Source organism: Poromitra crassiceps (genome assembly GCF_964638095.1).
Source record: "Poromitra crassiceps genome assembly, chromosome: 20".
NCBI lineage: Eukaryota > Metazoa > Chordata > Actinopteri > Beryciformes > Melamphaidae > Poromitra > Poromitra crassiceps.
Window position 1 is genome coordinate 4,018,879 of NC_139637.1, and position 27,620 is coordinate 4,046,498.

Consider the following 27,620-nt stretch of genomic DNA (forward strand, 5'->3'; position numbering starts at 1 on the left):
AGTCTGTGTTCAGGGAGAGGGGGGGGTGGAGGCGGGGCCGTGTAGTCTGTGTTCAGGGAGAGGGGGGGGTGGAGGCGGGGCCATGTAGTCTGTGTTCGGGGAGAGGGGGGGGGTGGAGGCGGGGCCATGTAGTCTGTGTTCGGGGAGAGGGGGGGTGGAGGCGGGGCCGTGTAGTCTGTGTTCAGGGAGAGGGGGGGGTGGAGGCGGGGCCATGTAGTCTGTGTTCGGGGAGAGGGGGGGTGGAGGCGGGGCGATGTAGGGAGAGGGGGGGTGGAGGCGGGGCAGTGTAGTCTGTGTTCAGGGAGAGGGGGGGGTGGAGGCGGGGCCGTGTAGTCTGTGTTCAGGGAGAGGGGGGGGAGGAGGCGGGGCCATGTAGTCTGTGTTCAGGGAGAGGGGGGGTGGAGGCGGGGCCGTGTAGTCTGTGTTCAGGGAGAGGGGGGGAGGAGGCGGGGCCATGTAGTCTGTGTTCGGGGAGAGGGGGGGGTGGAGGCGGGGCCATGTAGGGAGAGGGGGGTGGAGGCGGGGCAGTGTAGTCTGTGTTCAGGGAGAGGGGGGGTGGAGGCGGGGCCATGTAGGGAGAGGGGGGGGTGGAGGCGGGCAGTGTAGTCTGTGTTCAGGGAGAGGGGGGTGGAGGCGGGGCCATGTAGTCTGTGTTCAGAGAGGGGGTGGGGTGTAATCATCAGCTCTGATCAGACAGGAGAGAGATTTGCTGTAAACACCAAACCAAACCTGGTTTTAAAACACATGGGGGGATAGGGGGTCTCTGTAAAAACAAAATCCATTTGTTTGCAACACAGAGAAAATAGGTTTTGGTGAGGACTAGGAGGACTGGGAGGACTAGGAGGACTGGGAGCCTGGGAGGACTAGGAGGACTGGGAGGACTGGGAGGACTAGGAGGACTGGGAGGGCAGCCACCCCCCTCAGAGAGGCTGTATAAGCAGGGAGGGGCCGTACGAGACAATGCAGCAGCTCCACGCAGCAACGAGGAGAATACCCAAGTGACTTGACATCAATGGCAGTATAAAAAGACAATGGAGAGATTGACTAGGGGGACGCAGACAGACAGACAGACAGACAGCTCCAGAGCCTTCAAAGAGAAAGTGCAATATAGTTAACTTAGCATTTCAATGAATCTGTAATAAGTGCAAGCTGGAGACAGAGTACAGCAGCAGCCTGGGAACTGAAGCTCACTAACACACAATGTGAAGAAGACGATGGAAGAAGAAGACTGTTTAAAGATGGAGGAGGAATCAGTCAGGCTCTGTCCCACTCTTCTGTTCTGTTCATCACGCTCTGCGACTCACACATTTTAATCTCACCCCTTCCACAGAAAATAAAAAGTACGACTATTGGCTTTAGAATGCATCACATTTAAGACCTGCTTCAAGGAAAAAGATCAGGGAATTCAAAAAGGGGACAAGGGGAAACACAAACTTGTTCCCATATATTACGATATATTAGATTAGATTAGTCTTTGCTATTTGGACTAGGGATGTTCATCAATCGTTAAGGATTGGAATCGATCCTGTGGCATTTGGATCGATTTTTTAATTATTAATTTTTTTTTTTTTTTTTGACTAGATTTGGGTGGAATTCGTTCCTCCTCGCCCCACTCCATTGCACAGCCGACTAACGTGAGGTGGAGCTTCATATAGTCTCTAGTTTTCTGGCTGGGCACGGGCCTTTGTGCCAACAAAACTGTTTTAAACATGGGAAATTCACACCGGCATGCGCCGGGGACAGCAGTGTTGGAGAGGAGACACATTGAAATAAAGAGTTCATTGAGGAGAACACGTTGTCTTTCGTATTTTCTGCCATAGGCATTCATTTTGTAAAAAAAAAAAAAAAATATTGAAAGTTTTCTAAGTATTAATATGATCGATAATCGATAATTGATCGTTAATTTTCACCAATTATCGATTTTGGAAAATTTTCAAAATGAACATCCCTAATTTGGACCCTCTGTATAAGAATGTCATGAAGACTATTTCTGCCTGGCTCTCACAGGCACTGACCACTGATCAGACATGTCGAGGGAGAAGAAGCGAGGCATATTTGTCTCTGTCCATTTGTCTCTGTTTGTCTTGGCTGCGTTTGTCTGGACGCTGTGGTGTCCTCAAGTCCTCCTGTGACCTCACCATGACCTCACCATGACCTCAGCTGGCTTTATTGCACCTGTAGCTCCATAAAGCAGGAATGAGGAGTGATATATAACAGGCGGTGAGGTGTGCTTCACTCATGTGGAATGAGCCACAGGGCAAATGTATAGCCCTCATTTGTGTGTGTGTGTCCCTTTAAGACCACGAACCGCGTTAACGCGGTTCGTGGTCTTGAAGGGATACACACACAAATGCTGCATCCGGTATCAATGGGTTAAACTGAGCTCACAGACGCCTACATTTGCTCTGCAGATCCTTCAGAAAGCGTTGCTGTGGCGGGGGGATCAGCTGACACACGGCTGCTATTCACACTTTTTCTACGTTCTTGCACATTTTTTCTGACTGACTGCTAGTTTATGGCAATGAAAGTGTTCTAAGAACAGTCAACCTGGAACTGGTAGGAATTTGGTACCTTTGCTCATCATGGACACTTCAGCAGGGCAGATATGTTTGCCACAATAAAACGCAGGTCGCCTGGTTGAAGGAGGATCTGTTTTCCCGCTAAGCCGCCCTGACCTGACCCCACCCTGCTGCTGATTGTGTCTTTTGACAAGCATAATCCAGGACGCAGAACCAAACAGATCCCTCCTATAGATTATTTATTTATTTTCACTTCAAAATCAAAGTAAAACACTGCGGGGGATTTTGGGTGGGCCATGTTTGACGGCTGATAATTGATGACCTCCTATAGAGGTATATATATACACTCAAAAGAATATGTCCTTGAAGATTAAATGACTGAATGCAGCAGAACCTGGGGCACAAAGAATATCTTATACACATATAGACTGATGAGGTGAGTGATTAAAACCAAAAAGCCACCCAGAGACTTGTGCTGGAGAAGAGGAGTGGGTAAGTGAGTATAAGGGGGTGGAGGTGAGTAAAGATGGTGGGTCTGTAGCTGCAGCAGGCGGTGCAGACAGAGAGTATGTAGCTGCAGCAGGTGGTGCAGACAGAGAGTATGTAGCTGCAGCAGGTGGTGCAGAGAGAGAGAGTATGTAGCTGCAGCAGGTGGTGCAGAGAGAGAGTATGTAGCTGCAGCAGGTGGTGCAGAGAGAGAGAGTATGTAGCTGCAGCAGGTGGTGCAGAGAGAGAGTATGTAGCTGCAGCAGGTGGTGCAGAGAGAGAGTATGTAGCTGCAGCAGGTGGTGCAGAGAGAGAGAGTATGTAGCTGCAGCAGGTGGTGCAGAGAGAGAGAGTATGTAGCTGCAGCAGGTGGTGCAGAGAGAGAGAGTATGTAGCTGCAGCAGGCGGTGCAGAGAGAGAGAGTATGTAGCTGCAGCAGGTGGTGCAGAGAGAGAGAGTATGTAGCTGCAGCAGGTGGTGGTGCAGACAGAGAGTATGTGCGCTCATCATGTCAGCAGCACATGCTCAGTGCATGCTGCTCGGTACCAGCTGAGGTGCAGCTGTGTTTGGACTCGGCTCCTCGGCCCAAAAACGGACATGGCCATACATGAAAGCTGAACAAGCCTGCAACCACAGAACATACTGCAGGGGGAGGGGGGGTCACCACAGAACATACTGCAGGGGGAGGGAGGGGGGGGGGGTCACCACAGAACATACTGCATGGGGAGGGGGGGGGTTCACCGCAGAACATACTGCAGGGGGAGGGAGGGGGGGGGGTCACCGCAGAACATACTGCAGGGGGAGGGGGGGGGTCACCACAGAACATACTGCAGGGGGAGGGAGGGGGGGGGGGTCACCGCAGAACATACTGCAGGGGGAGGGGGGGGGTCACCACAGAACATACTGCATGGGGAGAGGGGGGTCACCACAGAACATACTGCATGGGGAGGGGGGGGGGTTCACCGCAGAACATACTGGAGGGGGAGGGAGGGGGGGGGGGTCACCGCAGAACATACTGCAGGGGGAGGGGGGGGGGTCACCACAGAACACACTGCAGGGGGAGGGGGGGGGTCACCGCAGAACATACTGCAGGGGGAGGGGGGGTCACCACAGAACATACTGCAGGGGGAGGGGGGGGGTCACCACAGAACATACTGCAGGGGGAGGGGGGGGGGGTCACCACAGAACATACTGCAGGGGGAGGGGGGGGTCACCACAGAACATACTGCAGGGGGAGGGGGGGGTCACCACAGAACATACTGCAGGGGGAGGGGGGGGGGTCACCACAGAACATACTGCAGGGGGAGGGGGGGGTCACCACAGAACATACTGCAGGGGGGGGGGGTCACCGCAGAACATACTGCATGGGGAGGGAGGGGGGGGGGTCACCACAGAACATACTGCAGGGGGAGGGGGGGGTCACCACAGAACATACTGCAGGGGGAGGGGGGGGTCACCACAGAACATACTGCAGGGGGAGGGGGGGGTCACCACAGAACATACTGCAGGGGGGGGGGGTCACCGCAGAACATACTGCAGGGGGAGGGTCACCGCAGAACATACTGCAGGGGGAGGGAGGGGGGGGTCCACCACAGAACATACTGCATGGGGGGGGGGTCACCACAGAACATACTGAATGGGGGGGGGGTCACCACAGAACATACTGCAGGGGGGGGGGGTCACCACAGAACATACTGCATGGGGGGGGGGTCACCACAGAACATACTGCATGGGGGGGGGGGGTCACCACAGAACATACTGAATGGGGGGGGGGGTCACCACAGAACATACTGCAGGGGGGGGGGGGTCACCACAGAACATACTGCATGGGGGGGGGGGGGTCACCGCAGAACATACTGCAGGGGGAGGGGGGGGGGGTGGTCACCATAGAACATACTGCACGGGGAGGGGGGTTCCTAAAGATGACAACGATGAAGGGAAGCAGGGAAGCAGTGGAGTATAAACATAAACCCCCACTAGATTTCAATCAGATTCTGCCCATCTTTTAAGCTGACGCATCTCTACACAATATACATTCTTAGTATGCATCACAGCACAGTGTCATATATATACGGGCATCTAAACTCCTGAACTCCTCTTCTACTGCTCGTGGCGCCACATTGCGCTCTTTCAGAAGCTGTAGCTAGCTAGCGCGCTCATATTTCAAGCTAAAGTGAATATTATGTTATATTATTATGTTAATATGTTTTTAGTGCATGAATGAATGAATTGCACATTGAAATGCAAAAACTTAACTTGTGGAGACAAATGGAGACTCAGGCAAGAACAGCAGACTCATCTGATGGCGTATGATGAAAAAGCGATTGGTTTATAGTTAAGCTGTGTGTACTAATCGTGGCTGTGAGTAAATCACGGAGAGGCCCTGACACACACAGAGTCAGGTTCAGAGTCCTCACCTCCCTGACCTCTGCCATCCAGTCACACCTCGCTGCAGAGTCAACAAACGCCAGCCTGCCTGCCTGCGCTCCATATGTGCCAACGAGCCACTCCAGTCCAACACAGAGCATTGTTGTCCCAGGAGCAGCAGCCAAGATGGCCTCTCTCCTGGGGCTGTAACTCAACAAAGCAATGTTTACCAAGCCCAGTCTTCTTCTCCCAATTATCCCCGAGGGGTCTGGAGGGGGGACAGACCTCCCCACTGTTCAAACTGTGGAATGGAGTTGCTGTGTTTGCACTGCTGTGCTCCAGAACCCCTCCAGAGTCCTCATCAGAACCCATCATCAGAACCCATCATCAGAACTCATCATCAGAACCCATCATCAGAACTCATCATCAGAACTCATCATCAGAACCCATCATCAGAACTCATCATCAGAACCCTTCCAGAGTCCTCATCAGAACCCATCGTCAGAACTCATCATCAGAACCCCTCCAGAGTCCTCATCGCTTCTGAATGGGAGTTAAACACCAGGTACAGTCGGCTCTCAAAAATGGCAAAGCCACACACACACGCGCACGCACGCACACACACACACACACACACACACGCGCACACACACACACACACACACACACACACACACACACACACACACACACACACACACACACACACACACAGTCAGACCTACCAACCTGCTCACTCCAGACATCATGACCCAGCAGTGGGTCATGCTTGGTGATTGGTGATTGGTCCCAGACTCCCAGCAGTGGACCAATCACCTGGTCAAACCATAATATTGAGTGGGGGGGGGTGGGGGCATACGGGGGAGGAAATAAAACACGTTATGACAATATGGCACATGGCCTGTAGACGAGATAGGCATCGGAATCCAGGCCGCTCCCTTCCCCCTACAGCCACCAGTCTCCCCCCACAGTGAAGTCAGGGGACACGTGTGGCGGTCTGTCTGTCTGCTCTATACTGGGAGACATCTCCAAGCCCAACTCGTCTCACGGTTCTGATGTCATACAGCTGAAAACAACGTGGCCTCCTCACTCTTCATCTCTCATGATGAAGACGAGCACAGGCAAAGAGCACGGCTATATTGGCCTGATCAACCTGATCAATCATTGATCTCATCAATGCTCAATTGAAAGCTGGAATTAGACATAGGGTGTCTGCTTGCCACATCATTAAGAATGCTATACGGTCTATTAACCCATTGATACCTGATGCAGCATTTGCGTGTATATCCCTCATTTGTGTGTGTATCCCTTTAAGACCGCGGTTCGCGGTCTTAAAGGGATACACACGCAAATGCTGCATCGGGTATCAATGGGTTAAGGTTCATATTAAATGGATAATACTAGTCACCACGACGCCAAACACGGACACTTTTTTGGCCAATATTCTTTACACATAGACTGTCAGATATCTGCAAATAAAAGCGACTTGCGGCAGCTGACAATGAACCTCTTGAATTGATTAATGATAGAGAAGATGTATTTCATAATCAATAGACAAGACAGATACACATAGTTATATTGAGTTATGAATCATAATTGCATACATTCTGATCTGATGTACAGACAGACAGGCAGGCGGCCCTGAGCGGGGCAGCACGGTGACAGGCTGCGTCCTCTGATACACAGTGCAGCAGCCTTCAGCAGACTTTTCCTCTCGCCCCTCTGCTCATAACCAAAACATGCCGAGTTCCTCTGCCTATAAATACATCTTTGAGCAACTGTTAAATCTTGACTGTATTTTTGTATAACCTGACATGATGCCGTCTGCACTACCGGTGGTTCACAGCGGGACTGCGGGTAGTGGGGTCTGTGTGTTGGAGAGCTGCTCTCTCTCTAAGCCACGGAGAGTTTTTATTGACTTTGATTGTTTGAGTTGATAGGCATGACCCTCCCTGACATTCCAGCCCAGGGGACAGCAGGGCCCATAGTGACACGGCTACATGTGCTTAATTAAATCAGGGCCCATAGTGACACGGCTACATGTGCTTAATTAAATCAGGGCCCATAGTGACACGGCTACATGTGCTTAATTAAATCAGGGCCCATAGTGACACGGCTACATGTGCTTAATTAAATCAGGGCCCATAGTAACACGGCTACATGTGCTTAATTAAATCAGGGCCCATAGTGACACGGCTACATGTGCTTAATTAAATCAAAGAGACCGTCGTCAGGCCTGCCTCAGCAGCACAGCCTGCCAAAAGTTCAAACTCATAACGCACGGAACAGATGCCCGTAGTTCCCGGCGTTAATTCAATTATGTTGGTATTGTTTTATTTAGTGCTGGTCGAGGCTGTGGGTTAAGAATGACAGGCAGCATCATGTGACCATACAGCACACAGCTCAGATTTGAATTTGATAGCTCCTGCATGATTTGAGGGGAGAGATTTTTTGTGGACTTTCAAGATCCTAAATGAACGTTGTGGCCGCTTACACACCTCAACTCACCCAACTGAAGCAAAGTGATACACCGTTGACTACAGGGCAGATGGTCTAAAACACAGGGGTGTCAAACATGCGGCCCGGGGGCCAGAACCGGTCCACCCAAAGGGTCCAATCCGGCCCAAAGGATGACTTTGCAAAGTGTGAAAATTGCACTGAGAAGTCCTTCAATCCAACGTGATGCACTTGTGAAGGCTAAGAGGTGCCAGGTTTCAGGAGCAAGTTACATATTAAGACGCCTATTCATGTTATCTGTATTCATCACTAAATTGTAAACTGATTTCATTACCTTTGCTTGACAGTTGCCATCAATTGTAATCAGGGGTGTAGTGATAAATACAGAGGTGGGTAAACTATCCAAGGTGAGTAGTTTACCCACCTTGTTTGCCCTCATTGATTAATACAGTTGATCTGAAAATAGGTGAGTAAATTATCTGCTTCATTTCAAAGGGGTGAGTAAACTGTGTTGACCCTCCACTACACCGCTGATTGTAATGCACAGTTACAGACAGTAGATTTGATCATGTGCTTGATGGTAGCTGAGATAACCCTATGCGAAAACATGTTCTTAAATGTACCTGTAATTCTTTACACTAAGATAAACGGGAACATTTTGAGGTTTTGTCATTCATAGGTTATTATTATTGATTATTGATTTTCTTTGTCTGGCCCCACTTGACACCAAATTGGGTGGCATGTGGCCCGGCGTGGACTAAAAATGAGTCTGACACCCCTGGTCTAACACGTCACTACTGGAAGTTCAATGTATGTAGATTTGATCGGCTATATGTTATAGGCTATAATATAGCTGAAGGTTCTCGGCTCAGCTGTGTCCCTCTCTGCCACCAACGTCACCACCAACACAACTTCCTGTACATGTCGCCGGCCACTGACGTGCTCCTGGTTCCTAAAAGGCCCTGGCCTGCGTCTCCATTTCTTCAGCCAGCGTATATATATAATACTTCAGGCAAACTCCAGGACCATCATCACACAGATCATCTGACTTGATGCCTCCTGACAGGTGACAGATTGATGGCGGCCGGACTCCAGAGGCTTCGCTTCAGATCAAATCAAAACAGACGGGTCACACATAGCTCAACCATGACAGCTCTGTCTAATGGAGGGCAGAAAGGTGAGACACGCCAGACGTGCTCTCCGGAGGGCGGTGTGTGTGTGTGTGTGTGTGTGTGTGTGTGTGTGTGTGTGTGTGTGTGGACTAGAGTCTATTCTCAGCACCAAACCAATAGTCCTCTTCTATACAGATATAGCAGTGTGAAGACAACCTATTTCAGGCTAAAATAGCATTAATTTCGCCCCTATAGATAGTAGACAACTACTCAACAGAGCGTGGTTACAAAATGAGAAGTGTGAAGCTCAACGAATCAATCCAATCCAGCAAACTGTAGTTAGACAGTTACTGTCCATCACCTACTGCACCATCTGCTTCCACCAGTGCTTTTGGATGGAGCAGGATGGGCCTGAAGTTACATGCATTCGACTTGTTCGTGCATTATAACCTAAAACCTTTTATTTTAGAAAATAAGTCAAACATTTTTTACAAAAAGATTTTGGGGATTCCACTGGTCAATTCTAATTAAGCACTTATAAGCAGACCAATCTAAATGTGTAACTACACAAATAGGACTAGGTAAACAACATACTAATAAATAGGCTATGCATATTCCACACTATGACAAAGTTGTTGTCGTTACAGTACACAATCTGAGTTCGAGAAAGTTTTGGGAGTCTCAAGACTATGAATAGCTTGTTTCTATGGACAGAATTAGACCAGCTTCACTTAACTGGAGCTTCTAACTATTTGTCAGATTAGTTTAAAAAGCATCTTTAGTAGTCGGGTACAGCAAGCTGATATGACTGTGTGGGATTGGAATCTGTTGTGCAGCAGCATGTGAAGCACCACCAGACCACATTATTTACAGAACATAAATAGCACCAACATCACCACTTGCGTTTTGCCTTTAATAGGAAATAAAGTCTTGTAAACTTTTACTTGACTTCTTCTGAGGGGGGGGGACACATATTATCAAAGCGTATCATTCTCACAGGAAAGTTTTACACGTTGAAAGCAGGACTATACGTTTTAAAGTTGTATGAGTTGACTTACTGTGAGCAGCTGGCATGAGAGTATCAGAGGGAGAATAAGTCCAGAGATCGAAGTGATCCGAGTGCCCATTTTCCACCACCAACCCAGCGCGCAGGCTGCAAATGCTGGGCAAAAAGGAAGGCAAAAGCACGGTCCTCCTGGTCACTCCTCCTGGCCAGTGGAGCGGCGGTGTGTCGTCTGCACCTTTCTTTCCCCCGATTCCTCGTCTTTATAAAGCCGGGCCCCGGGTTCTTCTTCTCCTGTGCGTGATCGTCCCACACACCCGGCGGGACTTCATCAACAGGTAAACGCTCCTTTCGCGCTAGTTTTTTTTGGGTCGGTAGAATTGGAAATAATATCGCCTGAGTTGAATAGGTTCCACTCGCCGCGCTCCCCTTGGGTTTGTGTTGCACTCCTCCGAAACTTGGACTGGTTGTAATCTGCAGTGTTCTTCTTCTTGTTGCGAGCGAGTCACTGTCTGGGAAGCGCTCTGCTCTGCTGCTCTGCTGCTCTGCTGGGATCCTGATCCTGATCCTGATCCAGAGCGCTGCTGCTGCTGCTGCTGCTGCTGCCGCGCGTAAAAGGCGGAATGGAATTCAGGGAGTGCTGAAAGAAAAAGAGCTATAATCCGATCCCAATGTGGGGAGTCGCCTGCTCTGCTGCTGCCACCTAGACCAAAGTTAGCCCTGCTCACTGTCTCTCACATGTGCTGCCTGGAGCCATGCGGGGGGCGGGGGGACTGTAGTAGTAGCTATATTATGCCTGTAATATTCCTATAAAGATTTAAGGTGTGTGTTTGCTGTGTTTAACACGGACTTTTTAAATAGTGACCTTATTTTACTTGATGGTATTTATTCATGCCAGACCCCCTTTCTCATAGGATTAATTTTGTCCCCCAAGATTCCCACCTGATATAGACCCTTTTCACGGGGGGCCATTATGTGTCGAAAAGGCAGGGTAAACACAGGTGCAAGCAAAAGTTTTGCAAAAGTTTGAAACCATCATTAGTGAAAACACTAATGGGGGTTTCAAACTTGCTTGATTGGAATTTGGAAACCCTCATTAGTGTCTTGCTTGCACATGTGTTTACCCTGCCTTTTCGACACAAAATGGCCCCCCGTGAAAAGCGTCTATTGCTGCATATTTGACACATTATGTCATACCCATGGACGAAAGGGAGGGGGGGGGGCAGTCTGGACCCACTCAAGGACCCCACTTTGAGACAAAGCCTGGTATCATGATGTAATGTTCTAGAATCTATAATATATCCCTACAATAAAATTTGTTATAGACATGTTTGCTGTGATATTTGTATAATATCCTTCTGTATTGTAGCTTTACCCTAATTATTTTTCATAACGTGTAGCCTAATCCATAGCCTACACACATCAGAGACTAAAAAGCTGTTTCAATAAGATATTACGTCTTGTGATCAAGTAAACAAAGGGCAAATGACTAAGACATACGCTAAACCCAAGCAAGATGCATGGCCCCATAGCCTAGCCTAGCCTAATATTCATGGCCTCAAGGGACATATTTTTCAAAATGCTATGTGGCATTCTTTAAACGTAGTTTTCCCCACACAAAGTTTTACTAAACAAATAACCAACATGGAAATGAGCTCAACACGTTATATGATCAATAAACATTTAGAGATTCCTTCTATAATATGTTAGTAGAAAAAGTACAGTAGTGCTGCAGACTAAAAAGTAGGTAGAGCTATTACCTGAGCCTTAAGTGCCCTCTAGTGGAATTGGAAGGTGTATGACACCCATTACACCTAAAGCTATCATTACTTCCCCATGCCATGGATACAAAGGACCAACTCAGAGTCAGACTGCAAGTGAAGGGACACAATCCAGTGTAATGTGTCCCTGCTCCACTAGAGGCATTTACTAAAATATACAGAAATAAATGTCCACTTTCTGCCAGGACTCATGTCAGTAGCAGGTAACTGTATGTTTGTGTCCAGGCAGGCATATAATTGTTGGTGCAAACTTAAAGAGCACCATCCCCCCAGAGATTTCACAGAGCAGCTGTTGCCAATTAAAAGATGGCCTCTGAATTAAAATGCAGAGGAGACGTTCACATTTGTTCACCAAAAGAGGCTAAAAGAGACATGAGGTCAATAGAACAGGCTTATAAGGCCTGTTTGTGTCTTAGGAATGTGCAGAGGGGTTCATTTGCAGTGTTGATTCGTTTGACTGACTTCTAGAGTGTTTTCCGGGGATGGGACATGCAAAATGACCATATAGGCAGTAGGGATGGGCATCGAATTTCGAATTTTCGAATAATCGTTGTTATTATCAAGGTCGACTTTTATTATTGAAAGTCGAAATTCGTTTATTGATTTTTTTTTATTTTTTTTTGTGAGTGAAATGTTGCATTGTCTCCCCTGATTCCAAGTATAGTCGAATCGTTTGGTTTGAGCAAGTAAAACTAAAACCAAGCGATTCGACTATACTTAGAATCAGGGGAGACAATGCAACATTTAACTGACAGAAAAAAAAAAAAAAAAAAAAAAAATTTTTTTTTTTTTTTACATTTTTTTTTTTTTTTCGAATTTCGATTAAAAGTCGACTTTGGCCAGCGAATTTCGAAGTGTTTTTGCTAGAAATGCCCATCCCTAATAGGCAGGCATATACATCACTGCACTGACTGAAGACTTTATTCCTGTGCTTCCTTTGGCTGTTCTGGGATAGAAGATTGAACCGAGCGCTTCTTCCCGTGGGGTGGCTGCTGCTGCTGCTCCGACCACAACGATGTGATTATAAGGAACTCCTCCCTCGCCTCGTTTCAGGCGAGGACTGGAAACAGCGTGTCAAATCTGTTGAGTCAAAACTGTTCAGCGCAGCCTCTCAACCTACCATTATAGGTCGCAAATCATCTGCTAACCCCACATGGCAACCGAGGCCCGAATCATCTGTGACTCACAGACCCCCTCTATTGGACAACCATGCTACCCTCCGACTGTAATGTGCCTAATAAAACAGCAGCTGCTGTTAGTCTCACATAACTCAGTGTGCAACACTGGCATAAGTGCATATATATAATGCCAACAGAATTTCTGTAAATGCTAGACACAACATAAGCAATATGTAATACATTGTAAATGATGTACATCATTTTCCCCCCCAAGGCTTTTGGAGAGTTTATGTTGTAACGATGCATGTGGGTTGAAATCTATGTAGGCGTGGGGAGTTTAATACAAGCAGAATCACACAACAAAGGCTATTGGGAGCCATTCAGAAGCGTTAAGACACTACTGGGAGACACGTTTTAACAGGCTGGGACAGCCCTTCATAACGTCATGGGTGATGTCCTCACCAGTAAGGTTGGGAGAAGTCTACAAGCATGAGCCAAAATGCTATATGCTCGACTCCCTGTTTTAATGCTATGCTTCCAGGCTGTAGTTGTTATTAGATTCAGAGGTGAAGACATCGGATGACTCTACCCGCCCGGGGCCGCCACTGGCCGGCTCTGTATTACATTAAAGTGATTTGCTGCACAGCGTCTGTTGCCAACTGAACGTGGACGACCCAGCTGTAGAAAACAGCTGCAACAATGAGCAAAAGATCAGCCAAAGAATATGAAATTCTTCCGCTCTCGGTGGGGGTCAAAGATCCCCAGGAGGTTTGACCCACATACAGTTGAAGGGGAACAGAACAGATAGGACACAGATTTGTTTGTTGAAGGGGAGCAGAACAGATAGGACACAGATTTGTTTGTTTTCCTTTCATCTGCAAATCACATCGTAATCAATTGAAAATGTCTCTCAGACACTCGTTTTCCTTTCCTTTCCTTTGAACGAGCCCATCGCCATCAAACACCGACACAGAGTCACGTTTACGTAACGAGTTCAGTTTATTGAAGAGATTTGAAATATCTGAGTTTGTAAAAAAGAAAAGGGGAAAAGAAGAAGCTTAGTGGAAAGGATGTGTGTCTACATGTAGATTGGCACCTCCTATCGGTTAACATAAAGAATATCAAAAACTCCAAATTGCACCACATTTACCCAGGTAAATATTCCATTTTCAAAATATGATGAAACTGTCAATAAAAATACAACAATAGAATACCAACAATAAACATGCAAGACATGATGGGTTCAGTTCAAACGCAACCTGTTTTCAGTAGTAAATTCATCCAGATATACTTCGACATTATGTGAGGAAGTTACAGACATATCCCTATGACACTGAAATAGACTAACACTCCCTGAAAGTGAAACTCAGTAATGTCACGCTGAACTTTGTCTCTGTGGTTGGGGTCGAAAGTACAAAAGTTTGCGCAAAAAGTTAAAGGAACCAGGCATCTGCTTGTAGAGGCCTTTGGCAGAGTTTTGGGAGACTTCGTTGTTAACCTGAAAGCAAACACAATCATTAAAGAAGATAGAACAACTTAAGCGTGACTTAATGAGTGAATTAAAAATTAGATTCACACCATCTAATCTATAGAAAAAAAGAGAGAACCTCACCATCATCAACATTGTGACCAAGTCATCAGTAGCAGCACTCTCCTCCAGGATGCGGTCCAGTGTCTCGACGTACCAGGAGCCCGCCTGGGTGTCTCTCCAGGACACGTAGCCTGTAGTCGTCACGTGGTCAAACGGGCATGAGGAAGACATACTTAGCAAGTCAAGTCTATCTATAGCTCGGACTTGCATCTGAAAGATTGTGTTAGCAACCAAAATAGACACAGATGACAGATGTATGTATGTACGCACCGGGAAAAGTGGAGTAGGACACCAGAATGTCACTAGGTGTGGGCAGTGTGGCTCTGGCATCCGTCTCATCGGACAAGCTCAGAGAGTCACTGCTCGATGACATGGGGATGGCATCGGTCTGGTCATCGGCGCCACCAATGGACGGCCGGGCCTCATCGGGGGAAACCTCGAAGCCGGTATCTCTTTCACCTAAAGGGGGAAAAAACAAAGTTCAAAACAACAGTTTGACCTATGACCCCACTCAGGCAGTAGCTCAGGAGGTAGAGCTGTCGCCTGGGAATCAGAGGGTTCCCGGTTCAAGGAAATGGCTCCACCCAGCACCGTGTCGAAGTGTCCTTGAGCAAGACACTTAACCCCTAACTGCTCCCGACGAGCTCGTTAGCGCCTTGAATGGCTGCCACTGCCGTCGGTGTATGAACGATAGACTAGAAAAGCGCTCTATAAATACAGCCCATTTACATTGCATTTGTAACCATTAAATGTGGGGAAGAAGGATCACACATCAGATGTTGGCTTGATATGCATTACAGTTATTACAGTGGTTCTCAAAGTGGGACCCCCAGGTATCCTTGAGGGGGTTCCAGGGGGTCCACAGCAAAAAGGGCAATACTTTATGTTCACTAGAATTCCAATGACTGTATAATTAACACAATGACAGAATGTATGACTATTTTGGTCATGGGTTTCATACACTTTCTGTAATAAAACCTCTAATAAGTGTCACAAGCTTCCCACACTACATGGGTCATTAGGCTGATTGGGTGCACATGGGCCCGGTGACTCATACAGTCCGCATGTCTGGGAACGCCCACAAAATGTTAAACGGCTGGCGCGCAAGTGTGGTAAAACCGCCCATATATCTCATGGGCTGACTCACCAAAAGACGGTGCTGCGGCTCTAAACTACATGTTTGGGGGTTCTAGAGCAGAACACAAGACGTCTGCTCAGATGTGCGTTTACTGCGGTGGTTAAATCCCTGATCGTGTCTGCCTGGGCTGGGCTATCAGCTAAATGAGCCAGTTAACCCAGCGTCTATTGTGGGCGTTCCTAGAGCCTGTATGGGCGTTCCCAGACATGCGGACTGTCTCTATTGGGCAGAAGACCTTCAAACCATTGAGTCCCTCTCCCTCCTCACCGATGCACATTTTGTCATGTTTAATTTAGTTTGTTGTGTTGTCTAGTTATTTTCCATTAGTTTTAGTTAATAAATTATATATAAAATAATACAATCTTGTCAAATGGGGGTTATGGTCTAATTTCTGTCAGTTTAGTGGTCCTTGATGTGAAAGAGAACCACTGTGTTATTGGGTGCTATGTTCCATGTCAGCTACCTCCTCCACAGGCCTGGATGAAGAAAAGCTTGGGTTTGCCCTGTAAGGATGGACAGTGCTGGCCGTTGAGGTAGTTTGTGATGAGCTGGACTGGGACAGAAGGTCCGTCCACACCATGCACGGCACCAGGGAAGCGGTTGTGGCTCACCTACAAACATGGACATGAGCATACATAAGGTCTATGAAGCATTACGGTGACTTTGGTTGTGTATTGCTGTATTTATTCTGATTCATGTCTGAGAGACGATACAGCACACGTCTTACCTCAGTCCCATGGGACAGCATGATGACCACACAGCAGTCATATTGGGAATGGTCCTTCTTGGATAAAGTTGACAGCTCATGTCTGATTTGCTGAAATGTGGGGAAATAATTGTTAGCTTTACAAACACGAGATCCAAGCTGTAGTAGGTGGTTGTTAAACTAGTTATTCATATTTATTTATTCATTTATTAGGGGGTCCTTACTTTGAATTTCAGGTTTGTCCTCACTTCAACAATAAAGTTGAGTGCCTTGAATCTTCTCTCCAGCTTGTCACAGTCTACGTTGGACCCTGTGCGATTGTTCAGCTCACTGCGGGGTTCAAACTCCACGTTGTTTATGATGAGGCAGTGTCCACACGGGCTGGCTTCCATTTTATAGTTCTGAAGTGCACACAGACAAACACGGAGGCATCAAAAGAGACACAATGTAATTCACCTCATTACTCATAACGTACAGTATGTCTTTACTCATAAGGTCTTTCTCTTGGTGGTAAGATGGTGTTTACCTGAATACTGGTGCTGTTACTTCTTGTTCTACCTGGTGGCCTTGGTCTTAGGTACTCCTTCTCAGGTGCTGTGAGAAACACATCATTACATGTTCAATATTAAATAAAAAATACATTAAATAAAATAATAATAAATCACAACTTACATGGACTTGGAGTGCTGCTGGGTTTTTGTATTGGATAGACCGGGGCAACATGTTTTCTATGCTTGTCAACATCCATTGGCGAAGCTATCAAAGAAACAACAAGAATCACATGTGAGCAACAAATCACAACAAACATTATGTTCATATCTAAATAAGAGAGGATAGAGTGCTTCTTTTGGGTTTTGGTGTGCAGAGGCATTTGCTGATAGTGCTCTTTGGTTTGAGGATGTTACTTAGAGGAAAGAGAAGTTCCAAGCAAAAAATATATAAATATTACGGTGGCTGCCTGCCTGGTGACATCAAGATATTTTTTATTATTGCATGGCCATGCATTAGTATCTCATGGCCACGAGATACTAATGCGTGGGAACGAGATAATTAAGTTGTGGCCACAAGTTACTAATGTGTGTGTGGCCACGACTTACTTATCTCGTTCCCACGCATTAGGATCTTGTGGCCATGAGATACTAATGTGTGGCCACGCAATAATAAAAAATATCACCAGGCAGCCACCGTAAAATATAAATATGTGCCTCTGTGTTTTTGCCAGGTTTCCTGATTCATCTTATTGGGACTAACTTCACCTAAAGTAATAGTCATTAATATACCATAGGACATACATGGGCAACATATGGCCCGCGGGCGCCCCCTGTGTGGCCCGTGATGGAATTGCAATAAAAAAGTGAACAGTGCACTTGAACGCAACATGCAATATACCCGCTGAATAAGTGTCCAAATGTTCATGTCATTCTGGGACTAAAAGGCTAAAAGTAATCTCATGTGTAAGAAATGACTGTTCTCCATTGAAGTAGAAATTTAAATAATTAACTTGTTGGTTTTGGATTTATTTAGCTTCAAGAGTGCATTTTTGTTCTTGTGTGACCCTCAACACAGGCTTTGAGAATCCCGGGCCACTTACTGATACGTATGCTTAAATTAACCCACTCATATTCTGGTTTATTTCAAGAAAAACATTTCGGCTAGTGGAAATTCTAATTGGCTGGTAACTTTAAAATCTAGCAGCCATATTGGCAGGTGGTGAAAAAAGTTAATTTCAAGCCCTGCAGGGAGAGCAGGTGGTGACATAGGAGTGAGTGAGGAAAAGGATCAAATATTGGTGATTAAGACTGAATAATAACATCACAATTGTTAATTTAAAATGAGTTATTCCTCTGAACCTGGCTTCAAATGCCCCAAATTTTTTCGCGCTGGCGCCGTTCAGCCCTCAGCAAAATCTGGTAGCGAGGAATTTTTTTTGTGGCCCTCTCTATCATCAAAGTTGCCCATCCATGGGTTACAGCATGACAATATTTGTTCGGCCCCCGGCAACAATCTGGGTTTCTCATGTGGCCCCCCATGAAAAATAGTTGCCCACCCCTGCCATAGGAGGACACACTCACACACTGGAAGAGGCTGGACCACAGGGCGGACAAGAACAACTTGGATGGGTGACGGAGGCCGGGGCTGAACTGGTGGTGCTCCGTTGAGCAGGAGCTCTGCCAAACGGCTCTGCTCCGTCTCCTGAAGACACTGCAGGAACAACGGGAAGGCCCGGCTCCCGCGGGTCTCCAAGTCCCGGACTAACTGTCTGGCCTGGTCTCGCCTGGTCCCAGAGCTCTGACAGGACAGAACAATGACAGGTTTGTAACAACTGAAACAGACTGACCATTATACCAGTACAGCAGAGGTACAAATGGCACAGGAGAGAATCAAACTTTGACCATCAGTGTTATAGTCTACCCACCAAGCTACACATCAGTTACCTAACTTACCTTTATCTCATCAATCATGTCTTGGGTGAAAACTCCTTTTTCAAGAAGTCCATCGTAGAGATTTGATGGGTCCAAGTCTCTCACGAGATTGGTTCTGTTGCGCTGAAGAATCTTCTTGTGTCTTTCCTCCATTCTGGAAATGGCGCTCAGCTCTGGTCAAAACAACAACAAAACAACAACGTGAGTGAGAGAAAGGAACAACAAGGAAAACATGGCGCACCGTCATGGAACCAGGAAAACAAAGTCAGTAACGTTAAGTTAAAACATGCGTTAGTTAATTAATCCGACTAGTGTGAGAGAAATGACAGGATACCTTATTCATGCGCTTTCCGTTTCAGTTCTCTTCTCTGTGCGCTCAGTTGGTTCAGGTTGAGGTTTGCATTCGCCATTTCCTTGTTTACATCACTCTTTGCTCTGATTGGTCGACTGGTAGCTTACAGGCAGAACATCCAGGGTGTTTGTGATATTGTTATGACGGAGCACCGCTTGCACGGTGACGGGGCGAGCACGTACAACATTGCAGTCATACGAAAACGGCGGCACAGTGGACAATAAATACAGCACACCCGGGAAGCATAAAGCGTGATGAAATCATGAAATACCACTCCCGGAAATGTTCCTGTCGGCACCTCCCCCCTCTCCTCTTCCTGTGGCGATATTTTTTTTCTTATGATGGCGAAGGCATGACCCGCCCCTCTCTGCCTCTGATTGGCTGACTGCACTCGGCTGCTCTCGCCTGCTTCCCAGGGTCAGAAGTAATCTCAAACGAGCCTACTATATTTCATTCAGTCATCATAAGCATTATTTGTTCATAAAGTGAGCAGCGGGTACAAAACAATCATTAAATCAACAACAAGCATGAGATGGCAGATGGCAGCATAGAATCAAAAGGTTATGTGTGAGATCAATAGCCTACTTGAATGTGTATTTTTTCTTTTAATTCTAAATGTCATCATCTTGTTTCTTCTGATTTATAATTATATTGCAATTCAAACACATGTGACTCTTGTGTCACCCTTGATCATTCTCATGAGTCTTTTATCTTTGTTTTTAGATTTCCCTAATAGGCTACTGCACTGCCAAGAGTAGCAGCAGCGTTATAAACCACAGGGCCAGACTATATTAAAAACATAAACACACAGTGGCGTCTTTCAGCAAGTAAAACTGCTGATTCACTGTCTCACCAAAGAGACTGGAGAAAGAGATGCAGGATAGCTAGTCCTCCTGGTCTATTGTCCGGGAAGCGATATTTGTTTCCAATGATGGCGAAGGCGTGATCCGCCCCTCTCTGCCTCTGATTGGCTGACTGCACTCGGCCAAGCGGATGTGATTGGATGAACGTTTGACGCTAGGCCAATCATAGGCAGAGAGGGGCGGGTCATGCCTTCGCCATCATGGGAAACAAAATATCGCAGCGTGCGTATGCATTGCAAATGTTGCTGAAAGGAGCAGTATCGTATTATTTCCTATATCAAAATCAGAGAAGAACGGGGGACGTCATATGCTGAGGCTGTTAAAAGGTGGAAAGGGGAAAGAAACGAGGGCAGGGTGATTGTACAAAGGGAGCCGGAAAAGGAAAGAGCAAGTCACAGTAATATCTGTATGGACAAGAAGCGATTCCTGGCATTCATCGCCATGGTGATAAACTGTGCTGCTAGTATGACTGGGAAGACAGAGAGGACTGAAATGGTGGTTGAAGCTGCAAAGAGATTTCTGGATGTGGTTGATGTATCTGGAGCAGAGATAGATAAAATACTGAGAGATGCATTTGTGCAAACTCAGGCGTCTGCATCTGGAAAGTAATTATGAATCTGAGTACTTTGGGTGGATATGGATATGGGGTTATTTTGTTTATTTTAGTTCAATTAAGATCAGTTTAGGTTTAGTTCAGTAGATGGCGGTAATGCAACATTTTGGATGCCAACCGCCGTAAAACCAAACAGAAGAAGAAGAAGAAGAATTTCCTATATCCTTTCATAAGTTTAATTTACAAACAGAAGACTCGTGTGTGCGGATGATATTATCACGAATATATAAACTGGAACAGGAGCTCCGTTTAACTCTGAGAGGAAGAAGAAGCTCTTCTCTTCAGTGGTTTAGCTGTGAAGCTAACGTTAGCTGTATTAGCTGTGAACTAGATGGCTGTGAAGCTAACGTTAGCTGTATTAGCTGTGATTCTGTGAACTCCATGGCTGTGAAGCATTAGCTGTGAAGCTAACGTTAGCTGTGAAGCTATTGGAGCTTTGAAGGATACAGTTTGACAGTAAATAGTTCAGGAGGAAAAGTTCCTGTCACTGTGTGAAAGTTAAAATGTCTAAAGTCCAGAAGCTGAGAGCTGTGGTGGAGCAGCGCCTAACTGCGGTTCCTGCTGAGCAGCAGGAGTGGAGCCCCAGTCTGCACCAGGAGGACCCAGAGCCTCCACACATTAAAGAGGAACAGGAGGACCCAGAGCCTCCACACATTAAAGAGGAACATGAGGAACTCTGGACCAGTCAGGAGGGAGAGCAGCTTCAGGAGGACCCAGAGCCCCCACACATTAAAGAGGAACAGGAGGACCCAGAGCCCCCACACATGAAAGAGGAACAGGAGGACCCAGAGCCTCCACACATTAAAGAGGAACAGGAGGAACTCTGGACCAGTCAGGAGGGAGAGCAGCTTCAGGAGGACCCAGAGCCTCCACACATTAAAGAGGAACATGAGGAACTCTGGACCAGTCAGGGGCTGGAGGAGGCTGATATCACCAACTTCCCATTCATTGTTGTCACTGTGAATAGTGAATATGAGGAAGAGAAACCTCAGTGCTCACAGCTTCATCAAAGCCAAACTGAGGAGAACAGAGAGGCAGAGCCTCTAGCCAGCAGCTCAACTGAACAGATGAAAACAGAAGCTGATGGAGAGGACTGTGGAGCATCAAAACCAGCCAGGAACTTAGATCCAGATAGTAATTTACAACCAACTAGTGATGACAAGACTTCAGACTCTTCTGAAGCTGAGACTGACCACAGTGATGAAGAATGGATGGAAACTAGTGAACTTCATTCAGGTTTAGACTCACAGAAAAACAGTGAAGTTCTTAGGAAGAAACACAGCTGCTCAGTCTGTGGTAAAGGTTTTCATCATAAAGGACACTTGAAGAGACACATGATAATGCACACAGGAGAGAAACATTTTATTTGCTCAGTCTGTGGTAAAGGTTTTCATCATAAAGGAGCCTTGAAGTCACACATGATAGTCCACACAGGTGACAAACAATTTAATTGCTCAGTCTGTGGTAAAGGTTTTGGTCGTAAAGCAACGTTGAAGTCACACATGATAATCCACACAGAAGATAAACAATTTAATTGCTCAGTCTGTGGTAAAGGTTTTGGTCGTAAAGGAGACTTGAAGTCACACATGATGATCCACACAGGAGAGAAACAATTTATTTGCTCAGTCTGTGGTAAAGGTTTTCGTCATGAAGGAGCCTTGAAATCACACATGATAATCCACACAGGAGAGAAACAATTTACTTGCTCAGTCTGTGGTAAAGGTTTTGGTCAGAAAGGACACTTGAAGTCACACATGATAGTCCACACAGGTGACAAACAATTTAATTGCTCAGTCTGTGGTAAAGGTTTTGGTCGTAAAGGATCCTTGAAATTACACATGATGATCCACACAGGAGAGAAACAATTTATTTGCTCAGTCTGTGGTAAAGGTTTTCGTCATAAAGGAGCCTTGAAGTCACACATGATAATCCACACAGGAGAGAAACAATTTACTTGCTCAGTCTGTGGTAAAGGTTTTGGTCAGAAAGGACACTTGAAGTTACACATGATAATCCACACAGGAGAGAAACAATTTAATTGCTCAGTCTGTGGTAAAGGTTTTGGTCGTAAAGCAGACTTGCAGTCACACATGATAATCCACACAGGAGAGAAACAATTTACTTGCTCAGTCTGTGGTAAAGGTTTTGGTCGTAAAGGAGAATTGAAGTCACACATGATAATCCACACAGGAGAGAAACAATTTATTTGCTCAGTCTGTGGTAAAGGTTTTGGTCGTAAAGGACACTTGAAGTCACACATGATAATCCACACAGGAGAGAAACAATTTAATTGCTCAGTCTGTGGTAAAGGTTTTGGTCGTAAAGCAGACTTGAAGTCACACATGATAATCCACACAGGAGAGAAACAATTTACTTGCTCAGTCTGTGGTAAAGGTTTTGGTCATAAAGGAGAATTGAAGTCACACATGATAATCCACACAGGAGAGAAACAATTTATTTGCTCAGTCTGTGGTAAAGGTTTAAGTCGTAAAAAAAACTTGAAGTCACACATGATAATCCACACAGAAGATAAACAATTTACTTGCTCAGTCTGTGGTAAAGGTTTTGGTTGTAAAGGATCCTTGAAGTCACACATGATAATCCACACAGGAGAGAAACATTTTATTTGCTCAGTCTGTGGTAAAGGTTTTCGTTATAAAGGAGCCTTGAAGTCACACATGATAATCCACACAGGTGAGAAACAATTTACTTGCTCAGTCTGTGGTAAAGGTTGTGGTCGTAAAGGAGACTTGAAGAGACACATGATAATCCACACAGGAGAGTAAACATGAATTGTTATCTGGTGGAGGGGCATTTGAGTGTTTATGTATGCAAGTATGTAGTGTGCGTGCGTGCACTTTTTTGTGTTATCCTGTGTGTGTGTGTGTGTGTGTGAGAGTGTGTGACAGTATTTCAGGCTCACCCACTTCTTTTAGGATGGGGATGCTGAAGGAGATAGCTCTGATGTTTCAGCTTTAGTCTTCTGCACACTCGTCTTAGCTTGTGTCTTGCTTTCCTCTGGAAGCAAATCATCAAGCAGGTCAGCCAAGGGCTCGTCTAGATCTGTGGAGAGGAGAGGAGATTTTACTCACACCAACAACTGGATGTTTTGTTTACACTGATGTTTGTCAAATGATATGAAAAATGATGTTAAAAATGTGGCTGCCTGTGCATGCATGTTTATTCAAAGGTTGGATAGTTATTTTGTGCTCGGTCCATCCATGGTAGCCTCATTTGGAGAGGGACAAACTGGCAGGGCCTTTTTTCAAAGGGGTCCCTTGACCTCTCACCTCAAGATATCTGAATGAGAATGGCTTCTATGGGTACCCACAACTCTCCCCATTACAGACACGCCCACTTCCTGCTAATCACATTCAGTTATTGGCAAAATCCATGCCATGTTTTGCATGTAGTGCATGTAGTATAAATGTGTTATTTTCACTTATTCTATGTGAATATTTCTGCATACACTCGGGTCCCTAAACAGTCTTGGAATTGCATAAATTGGGTATCTGGAATGCTGAGACTCTTGTGGATTTACTGAGCTCAATTGTCTTCATGTGTGATGATGTTAGTCTCCATAGTACAGTAGCCATTTCATTGTAGTGAGACCATTTTTCAAAACTTGTCCTGACTGAATAAAATGACCTAATGTGACCTCTAGGATAATCACAGCGTCATGAAACTTTACTTCCACTAACTAGAGACATAGGGGCTCTATGGCTTTCCTAGCTATATTGACAAGAGGGTTTCTAAGCCAGAACAGAACAGAAGTGTTCGCCACCAAATGCAGAAAAATGCTAATCTTACAGAAATCTCCAAATGTCAAATGTTTTGATACCAAATCACAGCATGGGTTTTTCTATGGGGTTCCTCAAGGTCTTGCTGTCATAATGTGGTATTTTGGTGGGGTTTCTGACAATTCTTTATCCATTTTAGAGTAAAAAATTGTGAAATCAGGCACAAAATCTCGGTAACAAATGGTATCAAATCAAAAACTTATGAGACATAATTGAGCTTGGGGATGGTCATCATAGGCTATAAGTTCCATCATAATGTTCTAATCTAAGCCCTTATACACTCTAAACTTTCACCATTTGAACACAATGTTTATTACAGATTTATGACTAGAAAAACTTGACAGAGTGCTGAGCTGCATCTCAAATTAATCTTCACTTTCCCAGCTTTCAGATGATGTGTACCACTTCTATGTGTCATATACAGTACAGTATGTTGACTTGCTATTCCTGATTGTTTTGTTCAATATTAAATTATTACCCTCTCTCTAGAGGACACTAGGCTAGGGTATACATAAATTCATACAGCATCCAAATATACTTAGACATTATGTGAGGAAGTTACAGACATATCCCTGTCGCACTGAAATAGACTAACACTCCCTGAAAGTGAAACTCAGTACTGTCACGCTGAACTTTGTCTCTGTGGTTGGGGTCGAAAGTACAAAAGTTTGCGCAAAAAAGTTAAAGGAACCAGGCATCTGCTCGTAGAGGCCTTTGGCAGAGTTTTGGGAGACTTTGTTGTTAACCTGAAAGCAAACACAACCATTAAGAAGATAGAACAACTTAAGCTTGACTTAATGAGTGAATTAAAAATTAGATTAATTCACACCATATAAATCTATAGAAAAAAGAGAGAACCTCACCATCATCAACATTGTGACCAAGTCATCAGTAGCAGCACTTTCCTCCAGGATGTGGTCCAGTGTTCTCTGGCAATCCTCACTTCTTCAAGGGTTTTAGTTAGAGTCTAACTCAAACCCTTGAAGAAGTGAGGATTGGTCTAATTGACCAGACCTCACTTTGCAGACATGGAGCTACTCCAAAAGGTCTTTTAAAGTCTCTGTGTGCTGATGTCGCCACCTAAAGGAGCCTTGCTGAACAGCACTTCACTCTGCATGCTGTTAAAGCTTTGACGCAAATAACACAAATATCTGCTCAGTACTTGCCTGTGTGCTGTAGCTGCCTGTTGTGATTTGATGACTTCATATTTGAAGTCCTTTTCATCTGGTGTTTCCATTGTTTTGGCCACACGTCAACGGCCTGCCTGTTGAAATGAAACAGAGATGAGAAAATATAAAGATCTCCTCTAACCTTTGAACCATTGGTCAGGAAAAAAAACGTTTTTTTGTTCCTCCAAGTTGAACCTGCATAGGTGCAAATATTAAAGTCTCACTCAAAGACAGAAACAAGTGTGAGGAGGACACATGATAAGAGGAGGGGACCGTTGCTTAGATGCTTGGTCTAATCATTATTACAGGGTCACTAAAGGGTCATTCTGTGAACATGGTCCAAGAAAGAGAAGAGCTTGTAGCACCAAGTAATGTCATCATTTACCAGAACGTCAAAAACTTTCTTCTGGAGTGCTTCTTGTTCCCTCGTTTGCAGTGTTGGGGGTAACTCATTACAAAAGTAACATATTACATATACATACACATACACATACATATATTACTTTTAGCAGTAACTCAGTAATATAACTTATTACTTATAGGAGTTCAGTAATATTAAACCAGTTACTTTGTCAAGTAACTCAAGTTACAAACTGAGTTAAATTTGTTTTAAATCAAAGCACATATTTAAATCAAGATATAATAAGTTCTGTCTGTTTTTATGCAAATAACAAATGATGAAGATTGTGTCAATGTCCATTTATTGTAAAATTGTTATGTCATTCAAATCATCTCCATTGCTGAATCCATAATAAACTGGTGCTGATTCTTGTTTTTGAAGATGAGGTCAAAGGTCTCACTGCAAGCGTCAGATTTGAACCCTCTCCTGACTTGATCTCCTGATTTGAACCCTCTCCTGACTTGATCTCCTGATTTGAACCCTCTCCGTGCGTCTTTCAAAGCAGAGGTGGCCAGGTGCTTCAGTCAGTGCTGGTCCAGTGACGGCTACATTGGGTCTGTGAGGAGACACAGGTGTGTCGGTGTTGGTCGGACAGGTGTGGAGGCAAAGTTCTTCGGCACGGGTTTCTCCATTGGTCGGAAAATGGGCGTGTCTTTTCTCGGCACTGGGTTTGAGTTCAGTTGGTGCTTTAATTATTGATCTGCTGATTTTAACATACAGTACATATTGATAAGACCATTGACCATTTGCTAACCAGTTTACTGACATGTTATCAACCTCTGTTTGAGTTCATAGCACACCGCCGGGCCTACAAAATGATCAAGGTCAAACTCTTGACCTGGTTATTTCTAAAGGCCTTGATATAACCCCAAAGTGCACTCTTGATGTTGGCATTTCAAATCACTTTTTTTCAATGTTGCTTAGAAGATGACCAAACATGAACCTGGTTTAAAATGAGTCAAAAGACGCTCCATTTGGGGCGTCCGGGTAGATTCCCTGCCTACCAACATGAGGGTCGCAGGTTCATGCCCCCTTGTTACCCCCGGCTTGGTCTGGCGTCCATACAGGTGGAATGAGGGTATGTGTCCTGGTCGCTGCACTAGCGCCTCCCCTGGTCGGTCGGGCGGAAGGGAACCGGTGGGAATAGCGTGATCACCCCACGTGCTAGCCTAGGTAAACCCAGCCCCCACGTGACCTGCTCTCTCAGTTCCCAGTCACTAGCCTAGGTAAACCCAGCCCCCACGTGACCTGCTCTCTCAGTTCCCAGTCACTAGGGTCTAGTTCCCGGGCCATTCAAATCGATTGCTGGGGCGGTTGAAAGACCCACGCAGACCCGCAGCCACCCGCAGCCAATGAGTGACGGCGTGACTACCAACATCAGTCCTGCCGTGATCGGCCAATCAGAGACTGCGTCTTTGTCAATGACGTGTAACAGCTGCAGCGGCTTAGCACTACCTAGCTGTTAGCATTTGGCCTCTCTAAAGCATAGCTCCCGAGCTAGCTACTAGCTATATGGCTAGCTATATGGCTATGCAACTACGTTGAGGAAATTCAAGTGATGATGATGTGATGCTAGGTCTGTTGATCAAAATAACACCTATATCGAAATCGGATTTTAGCGGATCATACAAGCCGGGGCTTCAGAGCTGATCACCTGGACACATTTTACGGCGAAATTATCTGATAAACTTGTCTGTGCAGATCAGCTAATGTCTTCATAGC

At 45.7% G+C, this 27,620-nt stretch overlaps 2 protein-coding genes across 2 annotated transcripts in view; both read right to left on the reverse strand.

Annotated features, from left to right (window-relative positions):
* hspg2 (heparan sulfate proteoglycan 2) overlaps positions 1 to 10,312 on the reverse strand; it is a 148,529-nt gene extending 138,217 nt beyond the window's left edge. Inside the window, exon 1 of the mRNA XM_083657119.1 lies at positions 10,000 to 10,312. Coding sequence (XP_083513245.1) covers positions 10,000 to 10,068 — 69 coding nt within the window. The 5' untranslated portion in view covers positions 10,069 to 10,312. The remainder of the gene's footprint in view (positions 1 to 9,999) is intronic.
* A 3,519-nt stretch (positions 10,313 to 13,831) lies between these two features.
* On the reverse strand, positions 13,832 to 19,327 carry casp9 (caspase 9, apoptosis-related cysteine peptidase). The gene is made up of 11 exons (XM_083656369.1): positions 19,036 to 19,327; positions 18,723 to 18,874; positions 18,351 to 18,567; positions 16,951 to 17,034; positions 16,805 to 16,872; positions 16,503 to 16,679; positions 16,300 to 16,389; positions 16,036 to 16,183; positions 14,705 to 14,893; positions 14,456 to 14,565; positions 13,832 to 14,341 (listed from the first exon to the last, which is right to left on the reverse strand). The coding sequence occupies exons 2-11, from the start codon at positions 18,852 to 18,854 to the stop codon at positions 14,219 to 14,221; spliced, it is 1,338 nt and encodes a 445-aa protein (XP_083512495.1). The 5' UTR covers positions 18,855 to 18,874; positions 19,036 to 19,327; the 3' UTR covers positions 13,832 to 14,218.
* Between the last annotated feature and the right edge of the window lie 8,293 nt (positions 19,328 to 27,620).

Bases quoted from the DNA above. Each gene is read 5' to 3' on its own strand.
- casp9 (XM_083656369.1), bottom strand. From the start codon at position 18,854: ATGGAGGAAAGACACAAGAAGATTCTTCAGCGCAACAGAACCAATCTC. The intron at 18,568-18,722 runs GTAAGTTAGGTA...CTGTCCTGTCAG, and splicing joins ACATGATTGATGAGATAAAG to AGCTCTGGGACCAGGCGAGA. The intron at 16,680-16,804 runs GTAAACACCATC...TGTGCACTTCAG, and splicing joins GTAACAGCACCAGTATTCAG to AACTATAAAATGGAAGCCAG.